The sequence below is a fragment of the Acinonyx jubatus genome, chromosome C1 (assembly GCF_027475565.1).
Source record: "Acinonyx jubatus isolate Ajub_Pintada_27869175 chromosome C1, VMU_Ajub_asm_v1.0, whole genome shotgun sequence".
Lineage (NCBI taxonomy): Eukaryota > Metazoa > Chordata > Mammalia > Carnivora > Felidae > Acinonyx > Acinonyx jubatus.
In genome coordinates this window covers 50,624,671-50,652,352 of record NC_069381.1, presented here as the reverse complement: position 1 = coordinate 50,652,352, position 27,682 = coordinate 50,624,671, and the positions used below count along the sequence as shown (strand labels likewise).

The 27,682-nt window shown below is 36.1% G+C and overlaps 1 protein-coding gene across 13 annotated transcripts in view; it reads left to right on the top strand.

Moving 5' to 3' along the window:
- The window catches only part of DOCK7 (dedicator of cytokinesis 7), a 224,653-nt gene that overhangs the window by 114,505 nt on the left and 82,466 nt on the right, over positions 1 to 27,682 (top strand). For all 13 annotated transcript variants that reach the window (XM_027059014.2, XM_027059013.2, XM_027059012.2 and 10 more), the window contains exons 15-20: positions 1,590 to 1,707; positions 5,052 to 5,122; positions 9,069 to 9,207; positions 10,113 to 10,214; positions 20,185 to 20,271; positions 24,552 to 24,783. In XM_027059014.2, coding sequence (XP_026914815.1) covers positions 1,590 to 1,707; positions 5,052 to 5,122; positions 9,069 to 9,207; positions 10,113 to 10,214; positions 20,185 to 20,271; positions 24,552 to 24,783 — 749 coding nt within the window. The remainder of the gene's footprint in view (positions 1 to 1,589; positions 1,708 to 5,051; positions 5,123 to 9,068; positions 9,208 to 10,112; positions 10,215 to 20,184; positions 20,272 to 24,551; positions 24,784 to 27,682) is intronic.

Genomic DNA, 27,682 nt, shown 5'->3' with positions numbered 1-27,682 from the left:
AGCACTTTTTCTTTTCAGCTTAAAGAGATTCTTTACTATTTCTTGTAAGGCCAGTTTAGTGGTGATAAGCTCCTTTAGCTTTTTCTTGTCTGGAAGACTGTCTCTACTTTGCTTCTGAATGGTAACTTTACTGGCTAGAGTGTCCTTGGATGGAGGTGTTTTCTTTCAGCACTTTGAATATATCATGCCATTCCCTTCTGGCTTGCAAAGTTTCTGGGCTTGCAAAGTTTCTGCTGAACAATATGCTGATAGTCTTATTTGGGTTCTCTTGTGTGTAACAAATTGTTTTTCTTCTCCTACTTTTAGGATTCTCTCCTTTTTAACTTTTAACATTTTAATTATAATGTGTCTTGGTGTGAGTCTTTTGGGGTTCATCTTTTTTTGGAACTCTCTGGGCTTCCTGGATCTGGATGTCTATTTCCTTCCCAAAGTTAGGGGAGTTTTCAGCTATTATTTCTTCACAATTTTCCGTAAGTAGGATATGCCACACTATACATCCTGCTATGGAACCTGCGTTTTTTCTTTATCCAACATGCTGGGTATCTCTTTCTACATCAATAAATATTGCTGCACATTGTCATTTTGGAGACTCCATAGGATTCCTTCTTATTAATATATACTAATATAATTAACTAAAATAGTACTGATGCATATTATATTTCTTTATAATTATTTGTAATTATTCTCTACTACAAAAAACGTTGTAGTGAATTTTTTTTAACACATCCATTTATACATGTGTGTAATTCTGTCCTTAGACTAGAGGCAGGTTTGTTAGGTCAAAGGTTGTGTTCATTTAGAATTTCTATATTGCCCTACCACATTCCAGAAAATTTTGACGTGTTTTCATTGCTCCAGCAGTTGATTAGCAGGACTTTATTATACTCGAAGTCTTGTTCATCATATCTCAGTACTAGTCTTCAGGTAAAGTAAATCTTGTTCTATTTCTTTTTATTTGTTTAGCCCTCTCTTTTGGTGTCTTTTCTTGAATTATTTATCTTCTGTGTGGCAGAAGCAGGGACTGGACATGAAGTAAAATAAATACAGAGTAATATGTGATTATTTCATAGCAACTGTTACACCTAGCGTATTGTCCATACATGTTTTTGAACAAATAATGTGGAATGTTATCTCTCTTATGTCCTTGATCATATATATACAGAAGCCCTGTCTATAAATGTTATCCTCTTTATATCTGCTTGCAGGAGCTAACATAATACATTATTAACTTCTTAATAATGATTCAGTCCTTACTCATTCATTTCCCAGAAGTCTCTTGCAGAGGAAAGAACATGTGTTTTGAAGTCCGACCTATATTCTGATTTCAGCTTTGCTGCTTACTTAGTTGTGTGTGAACCTCACTTAAGTTTTCTGGGCCTCAATTCATCTGCAAAATTGGGGTATATTTGATTGCTATCTATTTGAATGATTGCCGTAAGAATTAAATGAAACATTGTATGTGAAAATATATGGTGGCTAGCATATATTAATAATGAAGTATTTGTTCCATCTCTTTCTTTTGTGGCCTGCAGTGATACATAGTGTTTTTAGATATATATTTACTATCGTGCATACTATTGCCTTTACAGAAATCTTCTCTACATATACCCTCAGAGTCTCAACTTTGCCAATCGTCAGGGTTCTGCAAGAAATATAACAGTGAAAGTACAGTTCATGTATGGGGAGGATCCAAGCAATGCTATGCCGGTAAGAAGTGTTCTTTACTTTTCCTCTTGTTCATGTATGGTTCAAATAGACATTGTTTTTGTTTTTGTTTTACTTGATTGGCAGCTCTAAACTGGAAATTAATGATCTTGTAAACCAAATTTCTAACTGCATTACTTCCTGTAACAGATAGTATGAGTTTCCTTGAAGTCTTTTTTTTCCTGTTTTTATTTAAATTCTAGTTAGTTAATATATAGTGTCATATTAGTTCATATTAGTTTCCTGTGGGCAATATAGTGATTCAACACTTCCGTATTGAAGTCTTAAATATTGAGGACTTAGTACATACTAGTCCCTCCCAGAGATACAAAGATGAATAAGACTTGTAATCTAAAGGATATGGGATAAACACATAAAATTCTAAAATAGTGACTTTCAAGAGAGGATCAGAACAGAATCACCTAGGTAACTCTAACAAAGCGCAGATATGTTTTTTCTGCTCTTGTCATCTGTGATTCTGATTCTTCTCCTTGAGAAAGAGAGGCCAAAGGAAGTAGAAAGTGATGGGTAGTATATGAGGTTGTGGTATAGGTTGAAATGCTCCCCAGGTGATTCTAATATGTATGATTCTTCCCATCTTTGTTAAGAAACTCTGGTAATAGTGCATATTACACTTACCTAGGGAGCTTTTAAAAATACCAGTGCTCAGACTGAATTTTACTCCAATTAAATTATAGTGTCTGGGGGTGGGAACTAGTCATATATCAGTATTTTTAAATCTCCCTAAGGGGATTACATTTTGCAGCTAATATTGAGAACCAAGGTATATGCTAAGTATTAGAAGATGGCTGTAGTGATTCAAAGGCAGAAGTGTACAGAGGTAGGAGAGAATGTCTTGCTGAGGTAATAGGCAGGTATCACCTGGAGGAGGTATATCTGAACTAAAACCAGAGATAGTTAAAATGTAGATGGCGTTGGGTCTTAGATAGCTGGGGAAGGAAAGCAACTCAAGTTGGAGAATGTCCTTCCACAGACGTACAGTGGCGAGTTGCCAGTGAGCCAGAGCAGTGTAAGAGAAGTCAGAAATAGTAGATTGAGGCCAGACTGGAGAGATTCCTGACTGCCCAAATTATCATTTAGGATTTGTAGAACACTACTCAATGCAAGTTCCATGAAAGTAGATTTTAAGCTCAACTAAAGTTAGTAACATATGGAATAGGAGCACACCTGTCACTATAGATGTTCAACCTCTGAGAACTCTAATGGAATGAAAATGAGCTTACGAATAGGTGCATTGTTAACAGTTTTATTTTAGCCTTCTCTGCCAGTCATTAAATCGCATTCCTCTGATTTTCTACTTACTAGGAAAGCTGTATGTTTTCTCTTTTCCCATTGCCTCAGTTTTATCAGCATGTATAGATCTTGACAGCAGCGAGCACAAATTATGCATCTTTATATTCTTCTATGGCTGCTATTTCAGATCTTTGCATATAATACATGGTGAATAAGTATTTGCTAATAAATGTAGAATTTACTTCTGAGGTTTGGAGTTAGCATTTCATATTCTTTACTAGTTCTTTATTCCTGCTGAAAGAATGAATATACTATCACAGTTGATGAAAAGGTACTGGATTGTGAAAATAGATGCTTTGTTATATGTGAATTACCATATGAATTGAGCTTATGACAAATGTAGTATATGTAAGATAATCTGTTTCTGTTGATTGCCTAACAAACTCTTCCTTGTCTTAGCACATATATGGCCTCTGTGGAGTCCCAGCTGCTTTCAGCCACAATGACAGTTAGACCACTCCCTCTTTTGGTGCTACCATAGCATCTTCTCATTTCTTTTATGGGCCTTATCACTTTAAGATTATATGTTTATTTCTTTATCTTGTCTACCAGATTGTGAGCTCCTTGAGGGCAGGGACCATGTCTTACTCATATCTATATCTTGATGCCTGCCAAAGTGCCTGTCACAGAATTGATGCACAGTCCATGTTGATGAATGGTTAAAAATACATGTCACAAGGTCAGAAAAGGAACACTTTCTACTTTATGTCATTCATGTTATGAAAGTAAATGAGTTACTTTGTGAAAAATGGGATCTTCTCAGTGGCCGGGGTGGGGGATGGAGAAGATACTGTGTTCCTTTCACTTGTGTATTATTAGTCATATGCAAATATAATGCTTTTATCTTTATCCTAGTGACTGGTTGAAAGTATAGAAACATAGACACATTGTCTTTGCTTAATTCTTTAAAAAAATAAGGATCCTAAGATCCTAAGATAATTTTTGGATCATATAATGTTGGTGTGATAAAATCATAAAATTCAAATTCTGGCATTGGAACAACATTTTATAAAAACATGGCAATGTATTCTTGGAAATTGGTGAAATTAGACTTCTCTAGGACAGTCATAGTCATTACACTTTTACACAGCCTTAAAATGAAAGGACCTGTGTGAATAAAAGGATCTTTTGTGTCACAAAAAGAAACACAAATAATCTGTTAAAAAGTTCTTTTTATTTGAGGATGGTTCCAATTAATCCTTCTGTATAAGATGTAAAATTTGAGTTATTTTACCAGTTGTATTGATGCAAGCGCGATGATATGTCCATGTACTTATTTCTGCATGTGTAGAGATGGCTGGCCAGACATAAGAGGTTAATTTATGGGTAGGTAGCATTGCAAATCTGTCTCACATAGGAATGATAAGCCATGTATCTTATCAGCTGCCCTAATTAACTGTAGTATTGCTATTAGAACGCCAGAGGCAGATATACAAGACTGAATTATTTTACCTTTAAACCTTCTCCAAAAGTAGTATTTTTTTTTAATGTGGTGGATTTTTTATTTTTAAGACATATATATAAGAACATAAGAATGGCGCTCCTCCTTCTTAATAGGGTAGCTTGTAAGGAGTACTGGAAGCAAAGGATACATAGCTTCACCTAAAATAGGATTTTAAAATATCATTTATAAATTTATATTTGGCTTACAGAATGATTACTGTTTTAGTGGAAAAGCCACCAATTTTATAGTAGATACATGCTACTATTCTAAGACCATATTTCTTATATAAATTCCAAATGATATGCTACACCCAGATTTTAAAATGAATTTTTCACCTTCTTTAAGAAAAAGGAAATATAATGGGTAGAAATTTTTTGAATGTTTGAATGTCAGATGGTTCTATAGTTGAAAAGAAATTTACGGCTAAGCAATTGAATTTATTAATGAACGTCAGTAGGCACATTGTTCTTCATTGGGCTGATTTTGCCCATTGTTCTCCAGTAGTTATTAAATCAGACAAATTCTTACATAGATATGAACATCCAGCATTTATTACAACAAAGTTTCAACGTGCTGTTATTTGTTACAGGTAATCTTTGGTAAATCTAGCTGTTCAGAATTTTCAAAGGAAGCCTATACAGCCGTAGTATATCATAACAGGTACTGAATTCAAATATTTCTTTCAAAGTTACTCCCTTCTCAGTGGCATTTTAAGCACTCACGTTAGTGTGTTTACCAATTGCTTTGCTGCACTGAATGTGCAAATTCAAGACAGCTGACATCAGAGTTATAATTTTCTGCCTGTAGATGCATATTCTCTATAAACATCAAATTTAGACTTTATATACAAAAGGTCTTTCATATCAAATTCTCTGACCCTTTCATTTTTATTATATTGTTATTGATTATCATTGTAGCCTCTGATCCTTTGGACTTTCCCTGTTATTTTCCCCTTGACACTTTGTAGTTTTACTTAACTCTTTACTAAGCTTATAACCATTAGTTAAATTGGTGGTATTCTCAACATCTAATAATACTTTGATGTAGTGCCCTTCCATTTTACTTCTTTGAGAAATTCTTAACTTTGGATAACTTTTAATCTCTACTTTCTTTTCTTTTCTCTTTTTTTTCTTTTCTTCCCTTTTCCTTCTCTTCTTTTCTTTTTTCTTTTCTTTTCTTTTCTTTTCTTTTCTTTTCTTTTCTTTTCTTTTCTTTTCTTTTCCTTCTCTTCTCTTCTCTTCTCTTCTCTTCTCTTCTCTTCTCTTCTCTTCTCTTCTCTTCTCTTCTCTTCTCTTTTTTGTTTTTGTTTTGATTACTGAATGCTGTTGGAGAAAAATCACAAAATTGTACTGATCAGGCCTATCACAAATTGACGTTATTTTATCTGTATGATGGGACTGCAGTAATTCATTTTACTTTATTTTCTTTTTGGCCCCACCATTCTTTGGTATTCTTCTTGTCATCGCTTTTTTTACCCTCTGTCATTTGGCAGGAGATATTTTAAGCCTTTCTTCTTCTTTCTCTAGCTCCTACTTATTCTGTTTGCTTACTCTTAGCGTTCCTACTTTATTAAGTGGTTTGAGACCATCCAGCTTGAGAACCATCCACTTGTCTACTCTTCACCTCTGATTATCTCTGCATGGATCTGCCTTTCCTTCTGGTTCAAGGGCAGTCAGAGCCCGTACCTAGCTCAGTGTGAGTCTTTCATCTCTGCTTTCTACCAGTCTCATTCTTCCTCTTCCAGAGTGCGACTCCATCAGTTAACCCTTCTCTTGTACCATCAGTCCCCACTTCCCTGGCTCCATCTGTTACTGTCAAAAAGAAACTTAAGTCTCCTATACTTAAAAAACAAAACAAAAACCTCTCTTCAGTGTTGTTGTGTAGCATGGTTTTTCCTTGCCCTCTTTAAAACTTTATTGTTTCTCACCCTTTGTGACCCGCTCTCACTTTCCTCCCATCTCTTTGGACAGTTTATTTTTCTGTAGTAATTATTCTAATCTTTCTTTCTTTCTTTCTTTCTTTCTTTCTTTCTTTCTTTCTTTCTTTCTTTCTTTCTTTCCTTCCTTCCTTCCTTCCTTCCTTCCTTCCTTCCTTCCTTCCTTCCTTTTTTTGAGAATAGATATTCCATACAAAACACTACAGTTTCACTCTTGACCCTCTTTTTCTACACTATACTCTCCATAAATAACCTTATATGTGTTTCTCAGAGTTACATTCATTGAAAATGTTACTGCTTTTATCTTTATGTGGATTGTTTCGCAACTTTTTATTTTTAGTCATAACCTTCTTTCGGAGGTGCAGACATATATTTTTAGTAGCCTAGTAAGCATGTTCTTTTGCCTGCCTTCTCAATTTCCATGTATTTATCCCCGATTCTCTTCTGGACCCTATCTCTGTCTGATTATTTTTATTAACGGTACCATAATTCTTTTGACTCAAAATTTAAAACATCCTTGCTTTCCTTCTTCTTTTCTCTAATATCCAATCATCTTTTACACCTTGATGATTTTCTTTTTGCCTTATTGCTAAAGTATCCTGTTTCTGGGCTTTTCTTGGATCCCTTTTTCTATCATAATACTGATTCCCTCTATTAATTCAACTCCTACTTGTTCTTTAAGGCCCACATCATATATCTCTTCCTAAATACAATTCCCTGATCCAAAACTTGAAGTAATCTGTTCAGCTCTGTTCTTGAAGCACTTAATCTTATATGCTATATGCTGTATACCAGGGGTTGACAAACATTTTCTGCGAAGGGCCCAGTAGTTTTGTTTTAGGCCTTGTGGGCCATACGGTCTCTGTTGCAATTACTGAACCCCGCTGTTGTAGTGCAAAAAGAGCCATAGACAATAAGTGAAGTTGCAAATGAATGGGCATGGCTGTCTTCCAATAACATTTTATTTATGGATGCTGAAATTTGAATTTCATGTAATATTTCAAGTGAAATGTTATTCTTTTGATTTTTTTAACTACTTAAAAATATAAAAATCATTCTTAGTCTGTAGGGCTATACAAAACCATTCAGTGGACTGGATTTGACCTGTAGCCATAATTTGCCAACCCCTGCTTTATAGCATTGCTATTGATATATGTGTGTCTTATTTATATTTCTACTAAATTATATATTTTTGAGGGTAATTATTTTTTCATATCTTTAAAACCACCACAGAAATAACACAATACTTAACATAAAGGTGAACAGTTAAAACGTACTTGTTGATGAATAACTCACAGATGCTTAATTTTCCATAAAAGCCTTCACATAGTATGATTTCAGAAAAGACATGAATACTCAGTACTAGGAATGATATTGATGAAGAAGGTAATAATTTCTTAAAGTATCTCAGTTTATAGCTAGATCTTTATTTTTGTTGCTCTCAGTATTCGTGGAATTAAAATGACAATACTCTCTAACACTGTGAGGAAATTCAACTTTCTCATGATTTAGTGGTGATTAGCGAGGTCAGTAATAAGATACATAGCATCTTTTATTCACCAAAATCATCAAATTCTCAGATGGCTACCATTACTTATCTTTCTTGGGGGTATTAAAATTTTCATTAACCTAATATTTCTGTGATCAGAACTACACTTTTAGTGTTTTTGAGACTTATTTGAAATGGAAAGATATTAGACTTATTAGCATGGGGGGGAACCCTAATTGGTGGGAAAGCTTTCACTTTTAATTAGTTGGAGCCATATGGTTTGGATATATTTTCTTTGAATATAACTGAGAGATACTAGCTGAATATGGAAGGTTGGGATGCTAAGATTCTGTCCCTTTTAAATCATAAATCATAAATAGCAGCAATGCTTTTTTATAAAAATGCTCCTAGGGACCACTCTCAATGGATATTGAGATGAAAATGCCATTGGTTAAGTCAAATATGATATTCGTTGTATTTGTGTAGTGGCTGGGAGCACTTCTAAACTGTGAGACAAATGCAATTTATAGGTGTTCCCTGATTTTTCTTTATTTTTTTTTCCTTTTTTCTGAGCAGTTAATACATTAGTCTATGTTTTGTTAACATCTGTTTCTTTAGCAATGAAATAATTGATACAAGATATTCCATAGAGAGCCCAACTTGATACTAAGCTGTCTAGAGCTACTTGTTTTTTTCTTTTTTGCAAAAAGATAATACAAATTAATCTTTAACATGAAGTCACTCCTATAATAGAAAAATGTTTTTTTATGGTATGGTTTTAAAATACATACTTACAAAAACTCCTGTTACTTTTCTATGTAATGCGTATCAGAATATAGAAGGCCTTGCCCTAGTCTCCTCATTTATACAGTTTCCCATCTAATGAAGATCTCGGCATCAAGGTGGTGATTATTAATGAATTTTCAAATCATAGGATCACTCAGCCCATTAATAAAAATGAGACGAGAAATTTCAGAAACAGAGACAACTCCCTCAACTGGAAGTAGGAGTTAGTTACATACAGTTTGGGAATAGAGAAAAATATTTTGTACTGGAAGAAAAATTGAGCATGAATCGTGAAATTAATTTAAAAATTACTCAAATATACAAATGCAGTAATTATTTGTTTTGAACAAATTACTGACTATTGATCTGTTTTTTGTTTTTTTTTTTGTATGAAGGTCTCCTGATTTTCATGAAGAAATCAAGGTTAAACTCCCTGCTACTTTAACTGACCATCATCATTTGCTTTTTACTTTTTATCATGTTAGTTGTCAGCAAAAACAAAATACTCCTCTTGAAACTCCTGTCGGATATACAGTAAGTATATCTTTGTTTAATATTTAGCTTTTCAGTCTTAAAAGTAGTTTGAATACTTGAGATGTAATTGGTGTTCATTATTGTTGAGTATTCCCTATTTGATTCCCCATATTGGTTAGGAAGAGTCCTCGTAATAAGAAAATACTCATTAATGCAATTAATTAACATGTGTAAACACTTAGGTGTTGGTCCTGATTATTATGTGTTTATCAAACAGTACAGTATAAATATATTAATTTTAAGGGTTCTTCAGAAGAGAATGGTTTCAGTGTAAAATGATTAAAAGAGACCCTTAGCTATTAAAGCTCTTGGCTTTCATTAAAAGCAATTAAAACTCTTGAGTATTATTTGAAAATCATTATGATTGAATTGCAAACATAAACCTGAGGTGAAGGATATCATGATGTGCTATCACAACTTTGTCAGAAAAATCGTGCTGCTACCCAAAAGAGAAAAATTAACAATTGACTCATTTTTTTGTCTATGAAATGGATTTTGCTAAATGTAACCAAATAAATTCATGCTTTTTAGCTTTGTTGTCAGCATTCATATTCAACCAAACCTTTCCCTGTATACATTGACACTATTACCGCCATGTGTAATGGATTGACTTTGCGGCCTTTTTCTACTCCAGCTTTTTCTTGGATAGTAAGGACCTCTTTTGGCTTAAATATTGCATAGTTAGTTAGTAATAATGTTTTGGGAATGCTCCTTAATAAAAATATTGTCAGGGAAGCTTTTCTTTAGAGGAATCATGAAACCTATTATTACTTAATTAAATCCCCTTGGTGTTTGGCGGTGTGAGACAAATTTGGCTCATTCCAAATTCTTAAAACAGATTTTCCAAGTACTTACTTTTGTAACAAATGTATGTAACTTAATATTGTTTCCTTTTTAATTAAAAGTGGATACCAATGCTTCAGAATGGACGATTAAAGACTGGGCAGTTTTGCCTACCAGTTTCACTGGAAAAACCACCACAAGCTTATTCTGTACTATCTCCTGAGGTCAGTATCTCTTATGGTGAAACTCTCCAGATGCAGTGAATGAGTTTTTTGCAGAAGTGTTTTTCTCAAACAAGACTTTGCTGTTCTATCTAGAAGTATGTAGATAATGCAGTAATAATAATATTATTTTGTACTATAGTTAAAATTACTCTATAGAATACTTAGAAGCTTTTAAAATAAGTATATTGATTTTAAAACCAAAATAATATGTGAAATATTAACTTAAAGAAAAGGCAAATTTGGAGAATTTTCATAACGTAACATAAGCTTTAAATAAGTAAGAACATTTCACTGAAAGTCTGGAGGAAAAAGAACAAACAAATTAATTTTTTAGAATCTTTTTGTAATTAATCATGTATGTGAAAAAAAGTTTTTAAAAATCATGTATGTGAAGATAAAGTAGCTACAAACTTGTAATACAAGAACCATTAGCAACCGTGATGATGACATATGTGACTTAAACAAAAACATTGGAAAAATCTCAATCAAGAATCAGTAGCCACTACTCAAAAACCAAAGTGCTTTTTGGGAGAACTGTTACATGATGATTATTAATATGAGTGCCTTGAATGTAACTGTTGGTATAGATTAGTCTGAAATATGTCTTGGGAATGTTCTCCTGGTAGCATTTATTTTCAGAATAGAACTCAAAAAGTATTCATAGGGGCGCCTGGGTGGCTTAGTCAGTTAAGCATCCGAACTTCAGCTCAGGTCATGATCTTATAGTTCGTGAATTTGAGCCCCTCATAGGGCTCTGTGCTGACAGCTCAGAGCCTGGAGCCTGTTTCAGATTCTGTGTCTCCCTCTCTCTCTGCCCCTCCCCAACTCATGCTCTGTCTCTGTCTCTGTCAAAAATAAATAAAAACATTAAAAAAAATAAATACAAGTATTCACAAATACATTTGTATTGTTTTTGTTTAAAACACACACACACACACACACACACACACACACACACACACACACACACACACACAAAGACAACAGAAGGCTACTGCTCCGATCTCCTTTCTTACTATTCTTTGTCACTGACTCTGCTCCAGACAGAGAGCACAGTGCCTTGACTGTTCCTTCTGTATGAAGAGCACATTCCCATTTCTGGCCCTTTGCACTTCCCTGTGCTGGTGGTGGTGTCCCATCTCCAGGCCAGCTTCTTCATTTCATCCAGACATCCACTCAAATCCCACCTCTTCAGAGAAGGCGTCTCTGATCACTTTGTTTCAAATTGCAGCATCCAGCACTTTTTTATCCCTTTACTTTGATATGTCTTCATAATACTTATCATTGACTTTATACTTCTTATATCTTTATTTATTGTCTACAGAGTATAAATTCCAGGAAGTTAGGGACTTTGTCTTTCTTGTGCATTGCTGTATCTTCAAGTACTTAGAATAGTGCTTGGCTCATGATGGGCAGTCAATAAGTATTTTATTTTTTAATGTTCATTCGTTTTTGAGAGAGAGAGAGAGAGAGGCAGAGAGGCAGGCAGAGCATGAGCAGGGAGGGGCAGAGACAGAGGGAGACACAGAATCTGAAGCAAGCAGCCTCTAGACTCTGAGCTGTCAGCACAGAGCCCAACTCAGGGCTCAAACTCACAGACTGTGAGATCATGACCTGAGCCAAAGTCAGTTGCTTAACTGACTGAGCCACCCAAGTCAATAAGTATTTTTTAAATGAATGGATAAAGACAGTAGGAAAGAAATATGACTCCTTCCTTCCTCCTTGCCTTTCATCCCCTGCCAAATCTTTCATTCGATTTTCCAGGAACACATCTCCTCAGTAAAATAAGGTAGTCTTCTGCCAGGGGTAGCATTATATATTTCAAAAGGAAATATTTTAAAAGAAAATTGATTTTATGGAAATTATGCACTTATTCTTACTTGATTTGCAAATACGAGGTCAACTTTCTAAAGGGAGATTGATGATTTTCTTCTAGCTACTATGCTGTGTATGCTCATATATAACATAAAGAATATGGTCATGGTTTGGATTTAACGACAGACGTATAGCTGATTGATATATGATTAAGTGATCAAAACTTTTGTATTTTTTAATTACAGCATTAAAAGAACAGTATAGGGGTACCTGGGTGGCTTAGTCGGTTAAGCGTCCAACTCTAGATTTCGGCTTAGGTCATGATCTCATGGTTTCATGTGTTTGAGCCCCGTGTGGACTCTGAGCTGACAGCAAGGAGCCTGCTTCAGATTCTCCCTCTTTCTCTGCCCCTTCCCTGCTCACAGTGTCTCTGTCTCTCTCAAAATAAATAATCTTAAAAACAATTATAAAAACAAAAACAGTATATATTCTTAGCTTTATTATTACATTTAAAGAACAGTATAGGGGCGCCTGGGTGGCTCAGTCGGTTAAGTGTCCGACTTCGGCTCAGGTCATGATCTCACGGTCCGTGGGTTTGAGCCCCCACGTCAGGTTCTGTGCTGACAGCTCAGAGCCTGGAGCCCGTTTCAGATTCTGTGTCTCCCTCTCTCTCTGCCATTCCCCTGTTCATGCTCTGTCTCTCTCTGTCTCAAAAATAAATAAACATTAAAAAAATTAAAAAAAAAAAGAACAGTATATATTGTTAGTTTTAGTGCTGAATTTAAACCAAGTGAGAGATCATTATTCAAACATTCAGCTTTTACAATCTTGCCATTTGAAACTACATGGATGGAACTAGAGGGTATTATGCTAAGCGAAATTAGTCAGAGAAAGACAAATATCATATGACTTCACTCATATGAGGACTTTAAGACACAGAGGACTTTGAACACAAGGGAAGGGAAGCAAAAATAATATCAAAACAGGGAGGGGACAAAACCTAAGAGACTCTTAAACATGGAGAACAGAGGGTTACTGGAGAGGGGGATGGGCTAAATGGGTAAGGGTCATTAAGGAATCTAGTTCTGAAATCATTGCTGGAGTATAGCTAACTAACTTGGATGTAAATTTAAAAATAAAATAAATAAAAATAAAAAATAATCATACATAAAATAAACAAACATTCAGCTTTTACAGATCATTGCTTCATGCAATTTTGTATCTACTTTCCTGGTTATGGTGGAGCTCTCTTTGATTCAGAAGGTCAGAGACCTTCCCAATATGTATTAACTTCAACTGGTTTTTGGGCCTTAGAATGTGAAGCTTGCCATCTAAGTTTACATAGTAATAAACAAATTTCTGTAACCAGCACACTATTACTTTATGATACTTGTCTCGATCATTTTCAATCATAAGGGGATCATTTTCTTTTTAAAATTGGGTAAAAAGGAAGGTAAACCTTTGTGTGGCTTTGTTTCATATCATTTGGGTTTTAACCTGTTTTCCCCTTTGAATTTTCATGTTTTTTTCACTCTGAATCTGTAAGCGTTCTTCTCTGGCAGGACCACTGACTGCCTTTTATGTGAACAGTACTCCTAGAGTGATGTAGTATACAACTTGCACAAAAATCACAATGCTCTTGACTCCTGCTGTTAGTTGATGAATCCTAAATCTGCATCTCTGCTCATCCATTTTTATTTGTCTAGTAAGTTAAAACGCTTATTGATACCTTTGCCAGGATATCTCAAACATAAAATGTCCAAAATTGCACTCATTTTTGTTGAATACTGTAGGAATCATGTTGAGAGAAAAGCCTAATCAATGAATGTGTTTCAACAGTGTTTGTTAATGGTATTCTGGAGAATTTACCTCAGTTTGGTGTCATCAGGTTTCAGGATCAGTATTTATTGAGGTCTAGATAACAAATTCATGCTTATAAAATTCATCGATTGATGCATGGGCATGCATGGCAATCTGTCACCAGATTTTTCTGTCCGTGGGACTGTCGTACTCATCCTGGGGCACTCATAATCACCTGGACTTTTAAGACTTGGTTGAGGGGAACCTGGGTGGCTTAGTCGGTTGAGCATCTGACTCTTGATTTCAGCTTAAGTCATGATCTCATGGTCTTGAAATCAAGCCCCTCGTGGGGCTCCGTGCTGGCCCTGGAGCCTGTTTGAGATTCTCTTTCTTGCTCTCCCTGTGCCCTTCCCTCTCTCCCTCTCTCTCTCTCTCTCTCTCTCTCAAAAAAAAAAAAAAGGTTTATTTGATTATTTTTGCCTGAAATATGTCACAATGAAACAATAAACATACCCTTTAAAAATCTCATGAATTATATGTCTGAGTATTTAACTTACAAATATATTTGTGTAGGTATGCAAAGATCAATATAAGGGATGTTTTAAAACTCAGCAGTGTTTACACATATATGTGTAGTTAGGCTTTTCAATTTATTGGTTTTTTATTTAATAAAATAATAAACACTCATGAATCTACTACCTAATCCAGAGCTAGAACAGTGATAATAATTCACATCATTTATGTGCTTGTCCCCTATTCCACATAAGAATAACCTGTAATTATAAAAATACTAGTCTTTAAAAAAACTGTGGTAAAATATACATAAAAAGTTACCATTTTAACCATTTTTTTTTAAAGTGCATTCATGTTGTTTTGAAAACTAGCCTCTTTTTCTTTTTTTTTTAAGTTTATTTATTTGTTTTGAGAGAGAAAGACAGCACATGCTGGGGAGGGGCAGAGAGAGGGAGGGACCGAATCCCAAGCAAGCCCCTGCACCGTCATTGCAGAGTCCTGTGTGGGGCTTGAAATTACAAACTGTGAGATCATGACCTGAGCCAAGCTCAAGAGTTGAACACTTAACTGACTGTGCCACCCAGGCACCCCTGAAAACTGGCCTCTTAAAAACAACTTTTTTTTGAGAGAGAGAGAGTGAGAGAGTGCAAGTACACAAGTGGAGGAGGGGCAGAGGGAGAGGAAGAGAGAGAATCTCAAGCAGGCTCTTTGCCCAGCTTAGAGCCCAGTGTGGGCTTGAACTCCCAAACCGTGAGATCATGACCTGAGCCAAAATCAAGAGTCAGACGCTTAACTGACTGAATCACCCAGGCACCCCTTAAAACTGCTTTTAAAAAAATGTTTACTTATTTATTTTGAGAGAGAGTGCATGTGAGCATTGGAGGGGCAGAGAGAGAGGTAGAGAGAGAGAGAGAGAGAGAGAGAGAGAGAGTCAGTCCCAAGCAGGCTCCATACTCAGTGCAGAGCCTAACACAGGGCTCAGTCCCAAGGCCATGAGTGAGATCATGACCTGACCTGAAATCAAGAATCAGACACTTACCTGACTGAGCTGCCCAGGCACCCCTTAAACCTACTTTATAACTGAGGTATATGTGTATTTAGAGAATATGTTTTACTTTGCTTATATTTTGAATTTAATGAAAAGGTTATTATGCTGTATAGAATCCTCTGGAACTTGCTTTTTTCATTCAGCATGATATTGCCAAGCTTTAGTGTTTCTTTATGATCATATATGATGTTTATATATTTTGCTGGCATTTCACTGTACTTAGAATATAATCTAGATTTGTATTCCATGACCTCCAAATCTCTGAATGATCTGAGCTTTTCTGTCTCTTTAACATCATCTTCTACCATCACTGAGCCCCTTCTTCTGTACTTATACCTTCTTCCAAATATTTTCCTGCTTCTAGGCCTTTGAATTTTCTCTTTCGTCTTCCTGAATTTCACATGGCTGGATTCTCTTCATTATCTGAATTTTATATAAAATAGCACTTCCTCAGAGAGGTCTGACTCCATGAATTTCCAGCCCTTTCCTCCACCACACTGTTGATACACTCCATCATTTTTAATACAATTTTGTTTACTTAATACTTACCACTATCTGAAATTACCTTATTTATTTCCTTATTTTTCTCTATAAGAAATGGTGGGTAAGCTCCCTGAGAGCAGACATGTTTACAATGGAACTCTAGTACCCAGAAAACTGTGTAGAGACTTCAGTAAATATGTGTTGTTTGAATTCAGTATAAAAAAGTTGCAGGATTGTTGTTATTAGCAAAAACTAAAAAATGGAAATTTTGTTGAGACCAAAGTTTCCCGAAGTGATTAGTCATTTGGCAGTGATGAATATCTGCCGTATTCTTTCCCCCACAGAAACATTGGCCATTTCTTTGAATCTTCCTCATCCTACTCCCCCACAGGGGTAGGACAGGCATTTCACTGGCATGTGGAGAGAGAGGGCTCTGGGCTGTGAAATACAAACCCATTTGCTGGATCCAGCCATAGTCACTCCCATTCCAAAGCCTGAGTGCCATTTTGCAGTGAACCACCACCGACATGCAGTAAAGGATATAACCTAGCAAACTTTTATTTTTTTTACTTTTTAAAAAAAAAATTTTTTTTTAATGTTTATTTATTTTTGAGAGACAGAGAGACAGAGCATGAGCGGGGGAGGGGCAGAGAGAGAGGGAGACACAGAATCCGAAGCAGGCTCCAGGCTCTGAGCTGTCAGCACAGAGCCCGACGCGGGGCTCAAACCCACAAACCACGAGACCACAACCTGAGCCGAAGCCGGACGCTTAACCGACTGAGTCACCCAGGCGCCCCCCCCTAGCAAACTTTTAAAAAAGTATTTTTAATATATCATTTGCCCGAGTTCCCTGAGTATCTCTAACCTAGGTTAGAGATTGACTAAATCTGTGACATCCTGAGTAACTCATTAGTTTTAACTACATTAGTTGAATGCGCTTGATACATCTGTGTCCTCATTTTTACAAAGAGCACACCAGGTTGTATCAGGCATTGTCAGGACATGACATGTCAGCAGAGATGTATTTAACCATTAACATGGAGGTAGACAGTGTATGACTGTGTAATATTTTTAATAAATATGTTTCTTTCTGAAAAGAAGGAAAAAAATTATAGGACTATTGGTATCAGCAAAAATGAAAGTTACATGGATCACGGAAGAGTTTAGTATCTTTTTTGAGAGTGGGGGGGCAGAAGGAGAGGAAGAGAGAGAATCTTAAGCAGGCCCACAACCAGTGCAGAACCTGACTTAGGGCTTGATCCCATGAATGTGAGATCATAATCTGAGCTGAAATCAAGAGTCAGATGTTCAACCAACTGAGCCACCCAGGTGCCCCAAGAGTTTAATATTTAATTAAATTTTTGTACATCCATACAATGGCGCAGTAGTTAAGAAGAGTAATATGGGTTTCAATATCCCAATAGGATGTTTATAATACAAATGTAAAAACAAACAGTATAATGACAACCAAACTCACATATCAGATACACATTAGTAATTGTGCGGGAAATAATTTGGAAAATACATATCAAGTTTACCAAGGTTAACTTTCAAAGGGGTAAGGGATTGTGGAAGTTTTTATTGTTGTTTTAAATTTCATATACTTTTGAAAGGTAATATATAGTTATTTTCAGGATTTCACTCTGGCCTCACCATTTATTAGTTGTGTAACCTCAGATAAGTTTCTTAATCTCTCTGTTATGTTATGGACTGAATTATGTCTCCCCATTCCCCACCTCATCTTCCCACTGCAAACCCCAAATTCATATGTAACCCCCAAATTCATATACAACCCCAATGTGATAGGTTTTGTAGATGAGATCGATGGGAGGTAATTAGGTTTAGATGAGTTTTAGATGAGGTCATGAGGGTGGGCCTCATGATTAGTGCCTTAAAAAGAAGAGACATCAGAATACTCTTTCTTTTGGCTATGTGAGGACACAGTGAGAAGGTGGCCGTCTGGAAGCTTGGAAGGGGTTTTCACCAGAAACTGACCTGTTGCACCTTGATTTTGGGCTTCTAGTCTCCAGATTGTGAGAAAATAACTGTTGTTTTAGCCACACCAATGTATGATCTTTTGTTATGGCAGACTGAGCCGACTAAATATTCTCTGTGCCTGAATTTTCTTATCTGTAAGTTGAGAATAATTAATGCTTATAATAAAGGGCTATGTTGATGATAGTAGTCTGTAGAACATTTAGAATGGTGCCACATCAAAAGTGTTAAAGCAGTGTTTGCTACTATTATGGGATTCCTATTTGCTGCACTGCTTGTAAGAGTTTTAAGACAGCAGTTCTTACTTCACATGCATCAAAATCACCTGGAGAGTTTGTTGTAACACCAACTGTTAAACCTTACCCCACAGAGTTTCTGATGCAGGAGGTCTGGGTTGGCGCTTGATTATTTACATTTCTGACAAGTGCCCAGGTAATATTCATGCTGTTCATGCTCAGATCAGACTTTAAGAACCACTATTTTTAAAGCAGTATGTGTTCACATTTTATTTGTGTATTCTATGTTTTTAAGCTGAAAGCAAATGTTTTGGGTTGAAAGAGCTAGTACTAATTTTTGGCTTTGAGCAGTTCCAGTTTACCTTACCATCTTTCTTTGGCAAAAGTTCCAAAACCTGTGTTACTTACCTCAGTAGAGACATTGCATTTCTTATCTACATAATGTTGAATTTTGTAAGAGGACTGATTTTAATTGGTTTTCGTTTCTACACATGGTAAAAAAAAAATGCAACCATGGGAAAGAATCTCTAAAACATTTTTTCCCCTAAGACTTTCTATTTTTGGTCATTTATTTCAAAGATATTTGTAATTCCTTGTTACAGCTTTTTATTTTCTAATGATGACTGCTTTAACATCCTTGTCAAATCTGTCCAGCCTGTGTCATCTTAGTGTTTGGTGATTGCCTTTTCTCATTTGAGATTTTTCTGGTTCTTGGTATGATGCGAGGTTTTTTATTCTAACCTGGATATCTTGGGTATTATTGTGATCTCAGATCTTATTTAAGCCTTCTGTTTTAGCAGTAGGGGGAGGCGCTATTGCCACATTCATACCACAGGTAAAAGTCCACATTCCTCACTTTGCAGTGGGTTGAGGATGCTTATTGGATAGAGGTAGGATTTCAGGTTCCCCACTAGACCTGCGCAGATACCTCTCTATGCGAGGAGGAAGGGCACCTTGGTACTGCTCCTTCCTTGCTTGGATTCCACTGACACCCATTTGGAGGTGGTACTTGTTACCACCGGACTGAGACTGGGCTTTCCATCTCTGTCTTTTCTAATACCACCCAATGTGTTAGGGGAATCTGGGCACCTCATTACAGTCAGCCGAGGGTGGACGGACACCTGAGCTCTCTACTCAGCCTGTGGCGGCGGAGGGCGGGGTTGGGGGCTGTGGGGCTGCAACTTGTTTCCATGTGTTTGGCCAGAGTAGGGCAATTATTGGCTTTGATTAGAGAGAGCAGGCTCTTCTTGAAGCTTGTTTTTCTCTGCTTCTTTCGGCATTTCCGGGTTGCCATCTTCTCTAGGGGCTAGTCCAGGATCTGTGAAGCAATAATAAAACCAAGGAAACACTACTTTCTATTTCCTCACATCCTGAGGTCACTAGCCATTTGCATTATCTCCACCTTTCAGTGTTTTGTGTATCATGTTCAGGGTTTTTAGCCGTACTTAGCAGGAGGAATAGAGAGAAGTAATGTACTGACTGTCTTTTTGAAAATACTTTTTATGATCTAATTTAAATTAACATTCCTAGCAATTTACATCAAAAGAAAAGTTTTCTATTCCTTACAACAGAATTTTGTTGCTGTAAATATTTTACAGCTCCATTAAAACAAAATAGTCGTTTTCGTAAGAAAAAACCAGAATATTACAAACCATTAAAATATTGTAGATATGAATTTATTGACATGAAAAGCGATTCACAATGTGATATTTGAAAAATAGGTTTAAAATAATGTTTTATAGTCTATATTATGCATTATATATTGTACATATTTATGCAAAGGTAGGGTGTATATAAATATATGCACAGAGGAAGATTTAGAATGATATAAAAGGATATATCTTTGGGAAGATAGCATTTTGAGTGCATATTTTCTGCTTTTTTGCTCCTTGAGTCTTTTAATTCTCTTGTAGAAAACATAATTTTGTAATAAGAAGAAAATGTAAGTTTTACATTTATTTACAGTGCGTAAAAATATATTTCCGTGATATTTTTTTTCTCATTGAGGTGTTACAATTTTTGTTTTCAGAATATCTTATCAATTTAAGTATCTGTGATCATTAAATTTAATATCTTACAGGTTCCTCTACCTGGCATGAAATGGGTAGATAATCACAAAGGTGTTTTTAATGTGGAAGTTGTTGCTGTTTCATCTATCCATACACAAGTAAGTTTTAATAATTTATATGATCAATTTTCACTTGAAGAATATATTATCTAGTACTTAAGTCAGTTTTAGTACAGTTATCTGTTGTAAGAATTATGGGACTATATATCAGGAATGTATAGATTTACAAGTTAACTTTTTAAAGGAATCAACAAAATGTCATTTAATATCAACACAAGCAAAATTTTTGCTTTTCAAAAATGTCATCAACTTCATTTTGAACAATTAAGTGACTTTTTTTGTTAAGTTTCTGGTGTGTTGCAGAATTAGAGTTGAAAAACCATCATCCAACTCATTTTATTCCTCATAGACTCAGATAATTTAAGAGAAAGGGTTCTTAGGGATCATTTGCTCCATATTCCTCACTATAGATCTGAAATATACCAGGCTTTTCTCAAAGTCTGGTATGTTTACTCTTTCTCTAGCTGGAATACTTTGCTCCTGACATGCACTTCTTTTCAACAAGGCTTCTGCTTACCTTAGGCCTTTTCTGGAGACTTTTAAACATAGCAGCCCCATCATTCCATATCGTCTTAACCTGCACTTGCTACTGCTTCTGGCTCTTACCTGTACTCTCTTGCACTTTTGCTTTCTTTCCTGTGTGTGTGTGTGTGTGTGTGTGTGTGTGTGTGTGTGTGGTACGTGTGTATGTATGTATATATACTTATGCATTTATTTATTGTTTCTTTCCCCATTAGGCTGTAAGCTCCATAAAGTCGCGGATGTTGTTACCTGTCAAGGAAAGAAACTTTCCTTCAAAGACCTTACAGTATAATAGGGGAAAATGTAAAAATAATTACAGTACAATAAAATTTATGACTGTGTTAGATATATGAACGAAATCCTTTCAAGAGGAGAGTTGTCTGTTCTGCTGGGAACTGAGATACTGTATTGATAAGTAGGCATTTACCATACAGAGAGAGAGTGGGCTACTCAGTTGATAAAAAGCATGTGCAAAGAGATAGTAGTTTATTCAAGGACAGGCAAGTAATCTGGTGTGAATGTAATTTATAGTGCATGGGAAATCGTGATAGATGAGAATAGAAGACTAGGCTAGTTACAGATTGTGAAGGACTTTTAATGCTATAGAGTTGAGGGTCTAGGTAGATGGTGATTTCTAACCTAAATAGGAAACATCAGAGAAGTAAATTTGGTAGCATGCTAAGAGAGATTTGGGAGATAATCAAGATGCTTCTGGAGCTATAGTGAATTTATTTTTGAGCCTGTTGAGTTTGAAGTGCCTATGTACTTGAGGTAAAAATATCCCAAGGCAGTTGTAATTAAGTTCCAGTTTAGCATTGGAGGTGACAGAATAAATGTGATAGCTGAAACTATACTGGTGAGTGTTTTTCCAGGGAGAAAATGTAAGAGTGAGAAGAGGCAAGTGTTGAAAATGGAATCCAACTTGAAAACGGAGGGGGTGGTACATGGGGATTTCCAAGGCCACTTTCAAGTTTGGTGATTTTTTAGCAGAACTCACAGGACCCAGCATACAGCCATATTCATAGCTATGATTTATTTTAGTGAAAGATACAAAATAAAATCAGCTAAGGGAAAAGAGGTCAAGTTCAGAGGAAACAAAGCACAAGCTTCCAAGAGTCCTTTCCCAGTGATCACATAGGGTGAGTTGAAACAGCACATTTGAAATGTATACCAGGGAAGCTCATTCATTAGAGACTTAGTTCCCAGGGTTTTTACTGTAGGCTTGTAACATAGGCACCCGCTGGCTATCACATACCAGAATTCTTGATTACCATAAGGAAAACACATTTTCAGCATAAACCATATTGTCTGCCCAAACAATTTAGGTATGGTGAGCCATCATCCCCTAACAGTTGGAACTATCTTGAAATCCAAGTTCTGAGATGCCAGCCAAGAGCCAACTGTGTAAGCTGTCCTTTCAAATTGTAGCAGTCTTAACCTTGCTAGTGAACTCTTTTCTGCAGTGAAATTGGGAAAAATAAGACAGAGCATTTCTATATTAAGTTTTAAAACAACAACAAAAAACAGTAGTAGATAGGTTTTATTTAGCAGTATACAGGTAGAACCCAGTAAAAGAATGGCTCCAGGAGAATTTTTCCTTTTCTGATACTGCATATGTTCTATGTTTCCTATAGTCCTTACTCTTTTGATAATGATTAAGATTCGTGTTCTAGTATACTGTTGAAATATATTCTTTCCCTTAATAGTATCCTAGTAAGTATAAAAATACAGTATTTTTCATGTTTTTTAAAGTCCTATAATCATTACTAGTTTTCTCCTTTTAGAGTTGATAGCGTATTTATCTTTAACTCCTACTTTTGTTTTTTGGAGGCAGATACATGTGTTGTCTTAAGTGACAAAGAAGGATTTTAGGCAAAATATATAGATGATTTAGAATCTATAGAATGTAGGGGAAGATAAAATGGAAGTATCTACTTTGTGGCATTCGGCATTCACAGTCCTGATGACTAATACTCAAGATTTTATAAATTTTTGTAATTCTGTAAGTTTCATCATGTATTATCTTTTTTAAAGGATCAATTGAAGACAATAATGTTTCTTATGTTGATTTAAAAAAAAAATAATGTCTATTTTTGAGAGAGCAGAGATGAGCAGGGGAGGGATAGAGAGAGGGGGAGACAGATAATCCCAAACAGCCTGCATGCTTTCAGTGCAGAGCTCAATGCAGGGCTTAAACTCATGAACTGTGAAATCATGACCCAAAACTGCGAGTTGGAAGCTTGACTGACTGAGCCACCCAGGTGCCCTTCTTAGGATGTTTTCATACTTTTTTTTTTCAATACATGAAGTTTATTGTCAAATTGGTTTCCATACAACAGCCAGTGCTCATCCCAAAAGGTGCCCTCCTCAATACCCATCACCCACCCTCCCCTCCCTCCCACCCCCCATCAACCCTCAGTTTGTTCTCAGTTTTTAAGAGTCTCTTATGCTTTGGCTCTCTCCCACTCTAACCTCTTTTTTTTTTTTTCCTTCCCCTCCCCCATGGTCTTCTGTTAAGTTTCTCAGGATCCACCTAGGAGTGAAAACATATGGTATCTGTCTTTCTCTGTATGGCTTATTTCACGTAGCATAACACTCTCCAGTTCGGATGTTTTCATACTTTGCTTATAGCTATGTGAAATGTACTGGAGAAATATATAGTTAGAACTCAGTAATTTTTTATTTAAAACATACATATCAAAATAGAACAATATTAGAACTATAAATGTGAATGAAGATTTTCGGCATTACTGTCTTCAAATTCATTTTCATTGTTAACTAAGTAAAAGTCTTCCAGAGTTCCCACAGACTTTTGCTCACATCTCTTGGTCAGAACTGTACACATGGTTATGACGAGGCATAAAGCAGCTGAGAGAGCAAGCGCCTACCCTGGGACTGGGCACATGATTACTTTAAATAAGACTGCAGTTCTGTTAGTGTAGAAGGAGGTTAAATAATAGCAGTCAGGATTTAGTCAGGAGATGGAAGCTGCCATTAATTTGAATGGGGACAATTTATATATAAATAATTGTTACCTGGGTTAAAGGTGATTCATTTCTAATGGGGTAAAAGAAAATTCTGTGATTGTAATGGAGATAGCAGTTGTAGAAAGTGATAAGGAAGGAACTTAGAAACCTGGAGGAGGATCCTGAAGGCTGAGAATCAGACCCCTGAGGAGGGAACACTACTGCTGCAGGAACACATTGCCTGCCTTGCTGTGGTGTGGAGGGCACCTGCTGAGGAGCAAAATGAGCCAAATTGGCTGTTGTGAATGCTGCTGCCATGTCCCTCACCTCTGAGCCCCAGCATTCACATCTGCTATCCGCTGTCAGGAAACAAACTGGAGGAAGGAAGGCTGTTTCCTGCACCCTGTATTGTCAGAGCCAGACCACAGGCCAGCTGGCAAAGGAGAAACACAGTTTGAAGGGTCTAGCTCCACTGTTACAAAACGTGGCAAAGATGGTGGGTTTGGATGGAGCTGAGAGATAATAAATTAATAATGGGCACAGGCCATGCACTAACAGAGCTGCACAATAATTAAGTTCTAAAACAATTAGGCAGATTCACATTGGGGGAAAAACTACTTAATTCATATCAGAGTTCTTGAGTACTCAATAGCGTTCGAAATGGCCACTTTACAATGATAAATGAGAACAGAGGTAGCGTTTAATTGGAAACAATGTCCATATATACTTGTGTACTTTTTGTATTACTGATTAATATGAGCTATTTTATTTTAGTGGTCCAAAGTTCGGGGAATATCCAGTTATAGTGCTTTTGTTCATTCTTTGTTTTAGGATCCTTATCTTGACAAGTTTTTTGCTCTGGTTAATGCTCTGGACGAACACATGTTCCCAGTCCGAATTGGAGACATGCGAATCATGGAAAATAACTTAGAAAATGAACTGAAGAGCAGTATTTCAGCACTGAATTCATCTCAGTTGGAACCAGTGGTCCGATTTCTTCATCTTCTGCTTGATAAACTGATACTTTTAGTTGTTAGACCTCCTGTCATTGCTGGCCAAATAGGTAATTGACTTATGTTTGGGGAATTATGAAATTTATAATTGTACATTTCTAACTTTTGCAGAAATAGAACCATGATTTACTGTTGTTATCTGTAATGACTGTGTTTGATTTGGGGGAGGAAAAGATGGGGTGTTATTGTTTCTCATGCCAGAAAAGAGCTTTCTTTTTGTTTCCATAAAATGTGCCATATACACCTCAACTCAGATTATGGAAACAAATTCATTTATTTATTCATTCAGCAAATATTAAGCATTTACTGTGTGCCAGATGCTGATAGGTTGTATCCAAGGCTTATTATTTCCTGATTTTAAGGATCTCACAGACCAGTTTGGAAAACAGGCAACTAGATAAATGATTTTGCATTTTACATGATATGTGCTCTATGTAGCCTACATTTTGACTCATTTGCTATCTTCTATTTAAAAATAGCTTTTTTCATCAACTCAAAATCTCTATATTCTCATTTTCTTCTGTGTTGTTTTGGAATTAGAGGTACTCCTGTTTCCCACTCTTTTTCCAAGAGTTATTCCTCTGCTTGTGCTAAGAGCTTCCACCCAAATCCTGCAGAGTAGTTGAGCTTGTAAGAAATTTCAGCTAACGGGTTATAAAAATTTTGTGTTAACTGGTTGCACAAAGGAGAGGAATGTTCAGCAACTTGGGATTTTTTATCTTAGGGCAGACTTGTCAGTAGAGGTGATTCTTGGGTCAAACATTTTAAAGATGAGTAGGAGTCTGACAGTTAAATAACTAGTCCAGGGAGATGAAATAGTATGTGCATGGTATACAGGCAAATAAACTGGGAAATTTGGGGGAATTGTAAGTAGTCACAAATTGGAGGGTTGGTGATTGGAAATGATATTGGTGGTGAGAGAGAGGAGATGGGCTCTTCATGATGACACTTAGGGAACCGGGACTATTATTCTATAAGAAATCAATAGCTTTTGAAAGGTCTGGTCTTAATTAGGGAAGTAATGTGACCCAGTTTGACTGTCACAAAGATGAGTGTGCTGCATGGAGATGGGTTCAAAGTGGGAAATCTGGAGACAGGAAGACAAATTAGGAATCTTACAGAATTTCATACAAAAAACTCTGAAGTCCTGCCAAAAAACAGGTGACAGTGAGATGAAGAAGAGGGGTAGGTCAAGAAATACTGAAGAGCAATTGTACAGAGTACTGTCAAAGGAGTCGTTCAAGATTTTAAGAAAAAAAATTAGCATTGTTCATTTTTGTAGATTATGTAAGTAATGTAATAATGATGGCACTAGTAACAAACATTTGCCCAGCACTAGTTATATGCCAGCAGTAGTACTGTGTGCTTTATTTATATTAATGTATGCATTCCTCACAACTCTGTGTCTAGGCATTAGTACCACTATTGTACAAATGAGTAGAGTGATGAGCACAACGCTTGAAAATTTGCTAAGGATTCAAACCCAGGCAACTGACTCCAGAGTCCCAGTCTTATCTACTAAAGAAGTGTCCACTGGTGAAATTGACAAGAATAGTTGTAGTCAAATAGTGGAAGTGGAGACCAGATTACAGAGAATTAAGTCGTGCATTGTACATGATGAAAGGAATATAATAGGGGCACCTGGGTGGCGCAGTCGGTTAAGCGTCCGACTTCAGCCAGGTCACGATCTCGCGGTCCGTGAGTTCGAGCCCCGCGTCGGGCTCTGGGCTGATGGCTCAGAGCCTGGAGTCTGTTTCCGATTCTGTGTCTCCCTCTCTCTCTGCCCCTCACCCGTTCATGCTCTGTCTCTCTCTGTCCCAAAAATAAATAAACGTTGAAAAAAAAATTAAAAAAAAAAAAAAAGAAAGGAATATAAGAGTATACACTACTCTTCAAAGAAATTCAGTTAGAAGAGGAACCAGGGTTGATTACAGCATAAAGATGGAGAAGTTTGAGCATGTTTATGTGCTTTGTGAAACTAGTGGAGTGCAGAGAAAAATAAGATATAGAGGTGCTAAAAGGTTTAATTAATGAAGCAAGTCTGTAGGACACAAGTGAAGGTGGAGAGATCATTCTTCTGTATAGGAGAGGAGCACTATTTCTTTTGGAAGGGAAATAAAAATGGTTTCAGATTTGGGTAGTAAAAAGTTGAGGACTTGATAAATTTGTACTGTGAGATAAAAAAAAAAAAAAACACAAAACAAAAAAAAAACACAAGATTTCCTAAGAAGGGAGGAAAGTGAACCTGAGTTTTGAGAAGGATTCTGATGGTTTGGAATAGCTACTGTGAGGAAAAGGAAAAGGAATTAAGTAGAACACAGGTAAAATTTCTATAGCCCACTTAGGCCTCTGTGTCTCTAGTTCCTTTTCTAGTTCCATATATATATATATATATATATATATATATATATATATATATATATATATTCCTAAATGACCACTTTACTGGATTATTCCACTTTTAGGAAAACTTAGGCCTCATTTCTGTTCATAATTTCCTGTCTTGATTAAATAAATCCTAGATTCTGAGGTTTCATTGCTCAAAATGGCTGTTTGTTTTATCCATTTATTCAGTGTGCTACCAGAATTTTCCAACTTTTGCAAAATTCTTGTTACTTACTAACTTGAATGACTGGGTAGGTATTGCTTAGCCTGGTATTTAAAATGCTATACAGTCTTACCTCAACTTTTTTTTCTAGCCACCTAGTCCTTCTACTGACTCACTCATGTCAGTCAAATAGCTAATTCACTATTCTCTTAGGATTTGAAGTTGTTATTTTTAATAATCCACTTTCATTGTTAATTTTTTAAAAACAAAAGTAACATCTGCTCATTGTATGTTAATTTAGGTTTTCAGAGTCCCCTTTAAAACAAGAAATGACTTTTCGAAGGTGATACACAAGATAGAATTTTTTTTCTTATGTGCTTTGTATTATTTTACAAAATTAT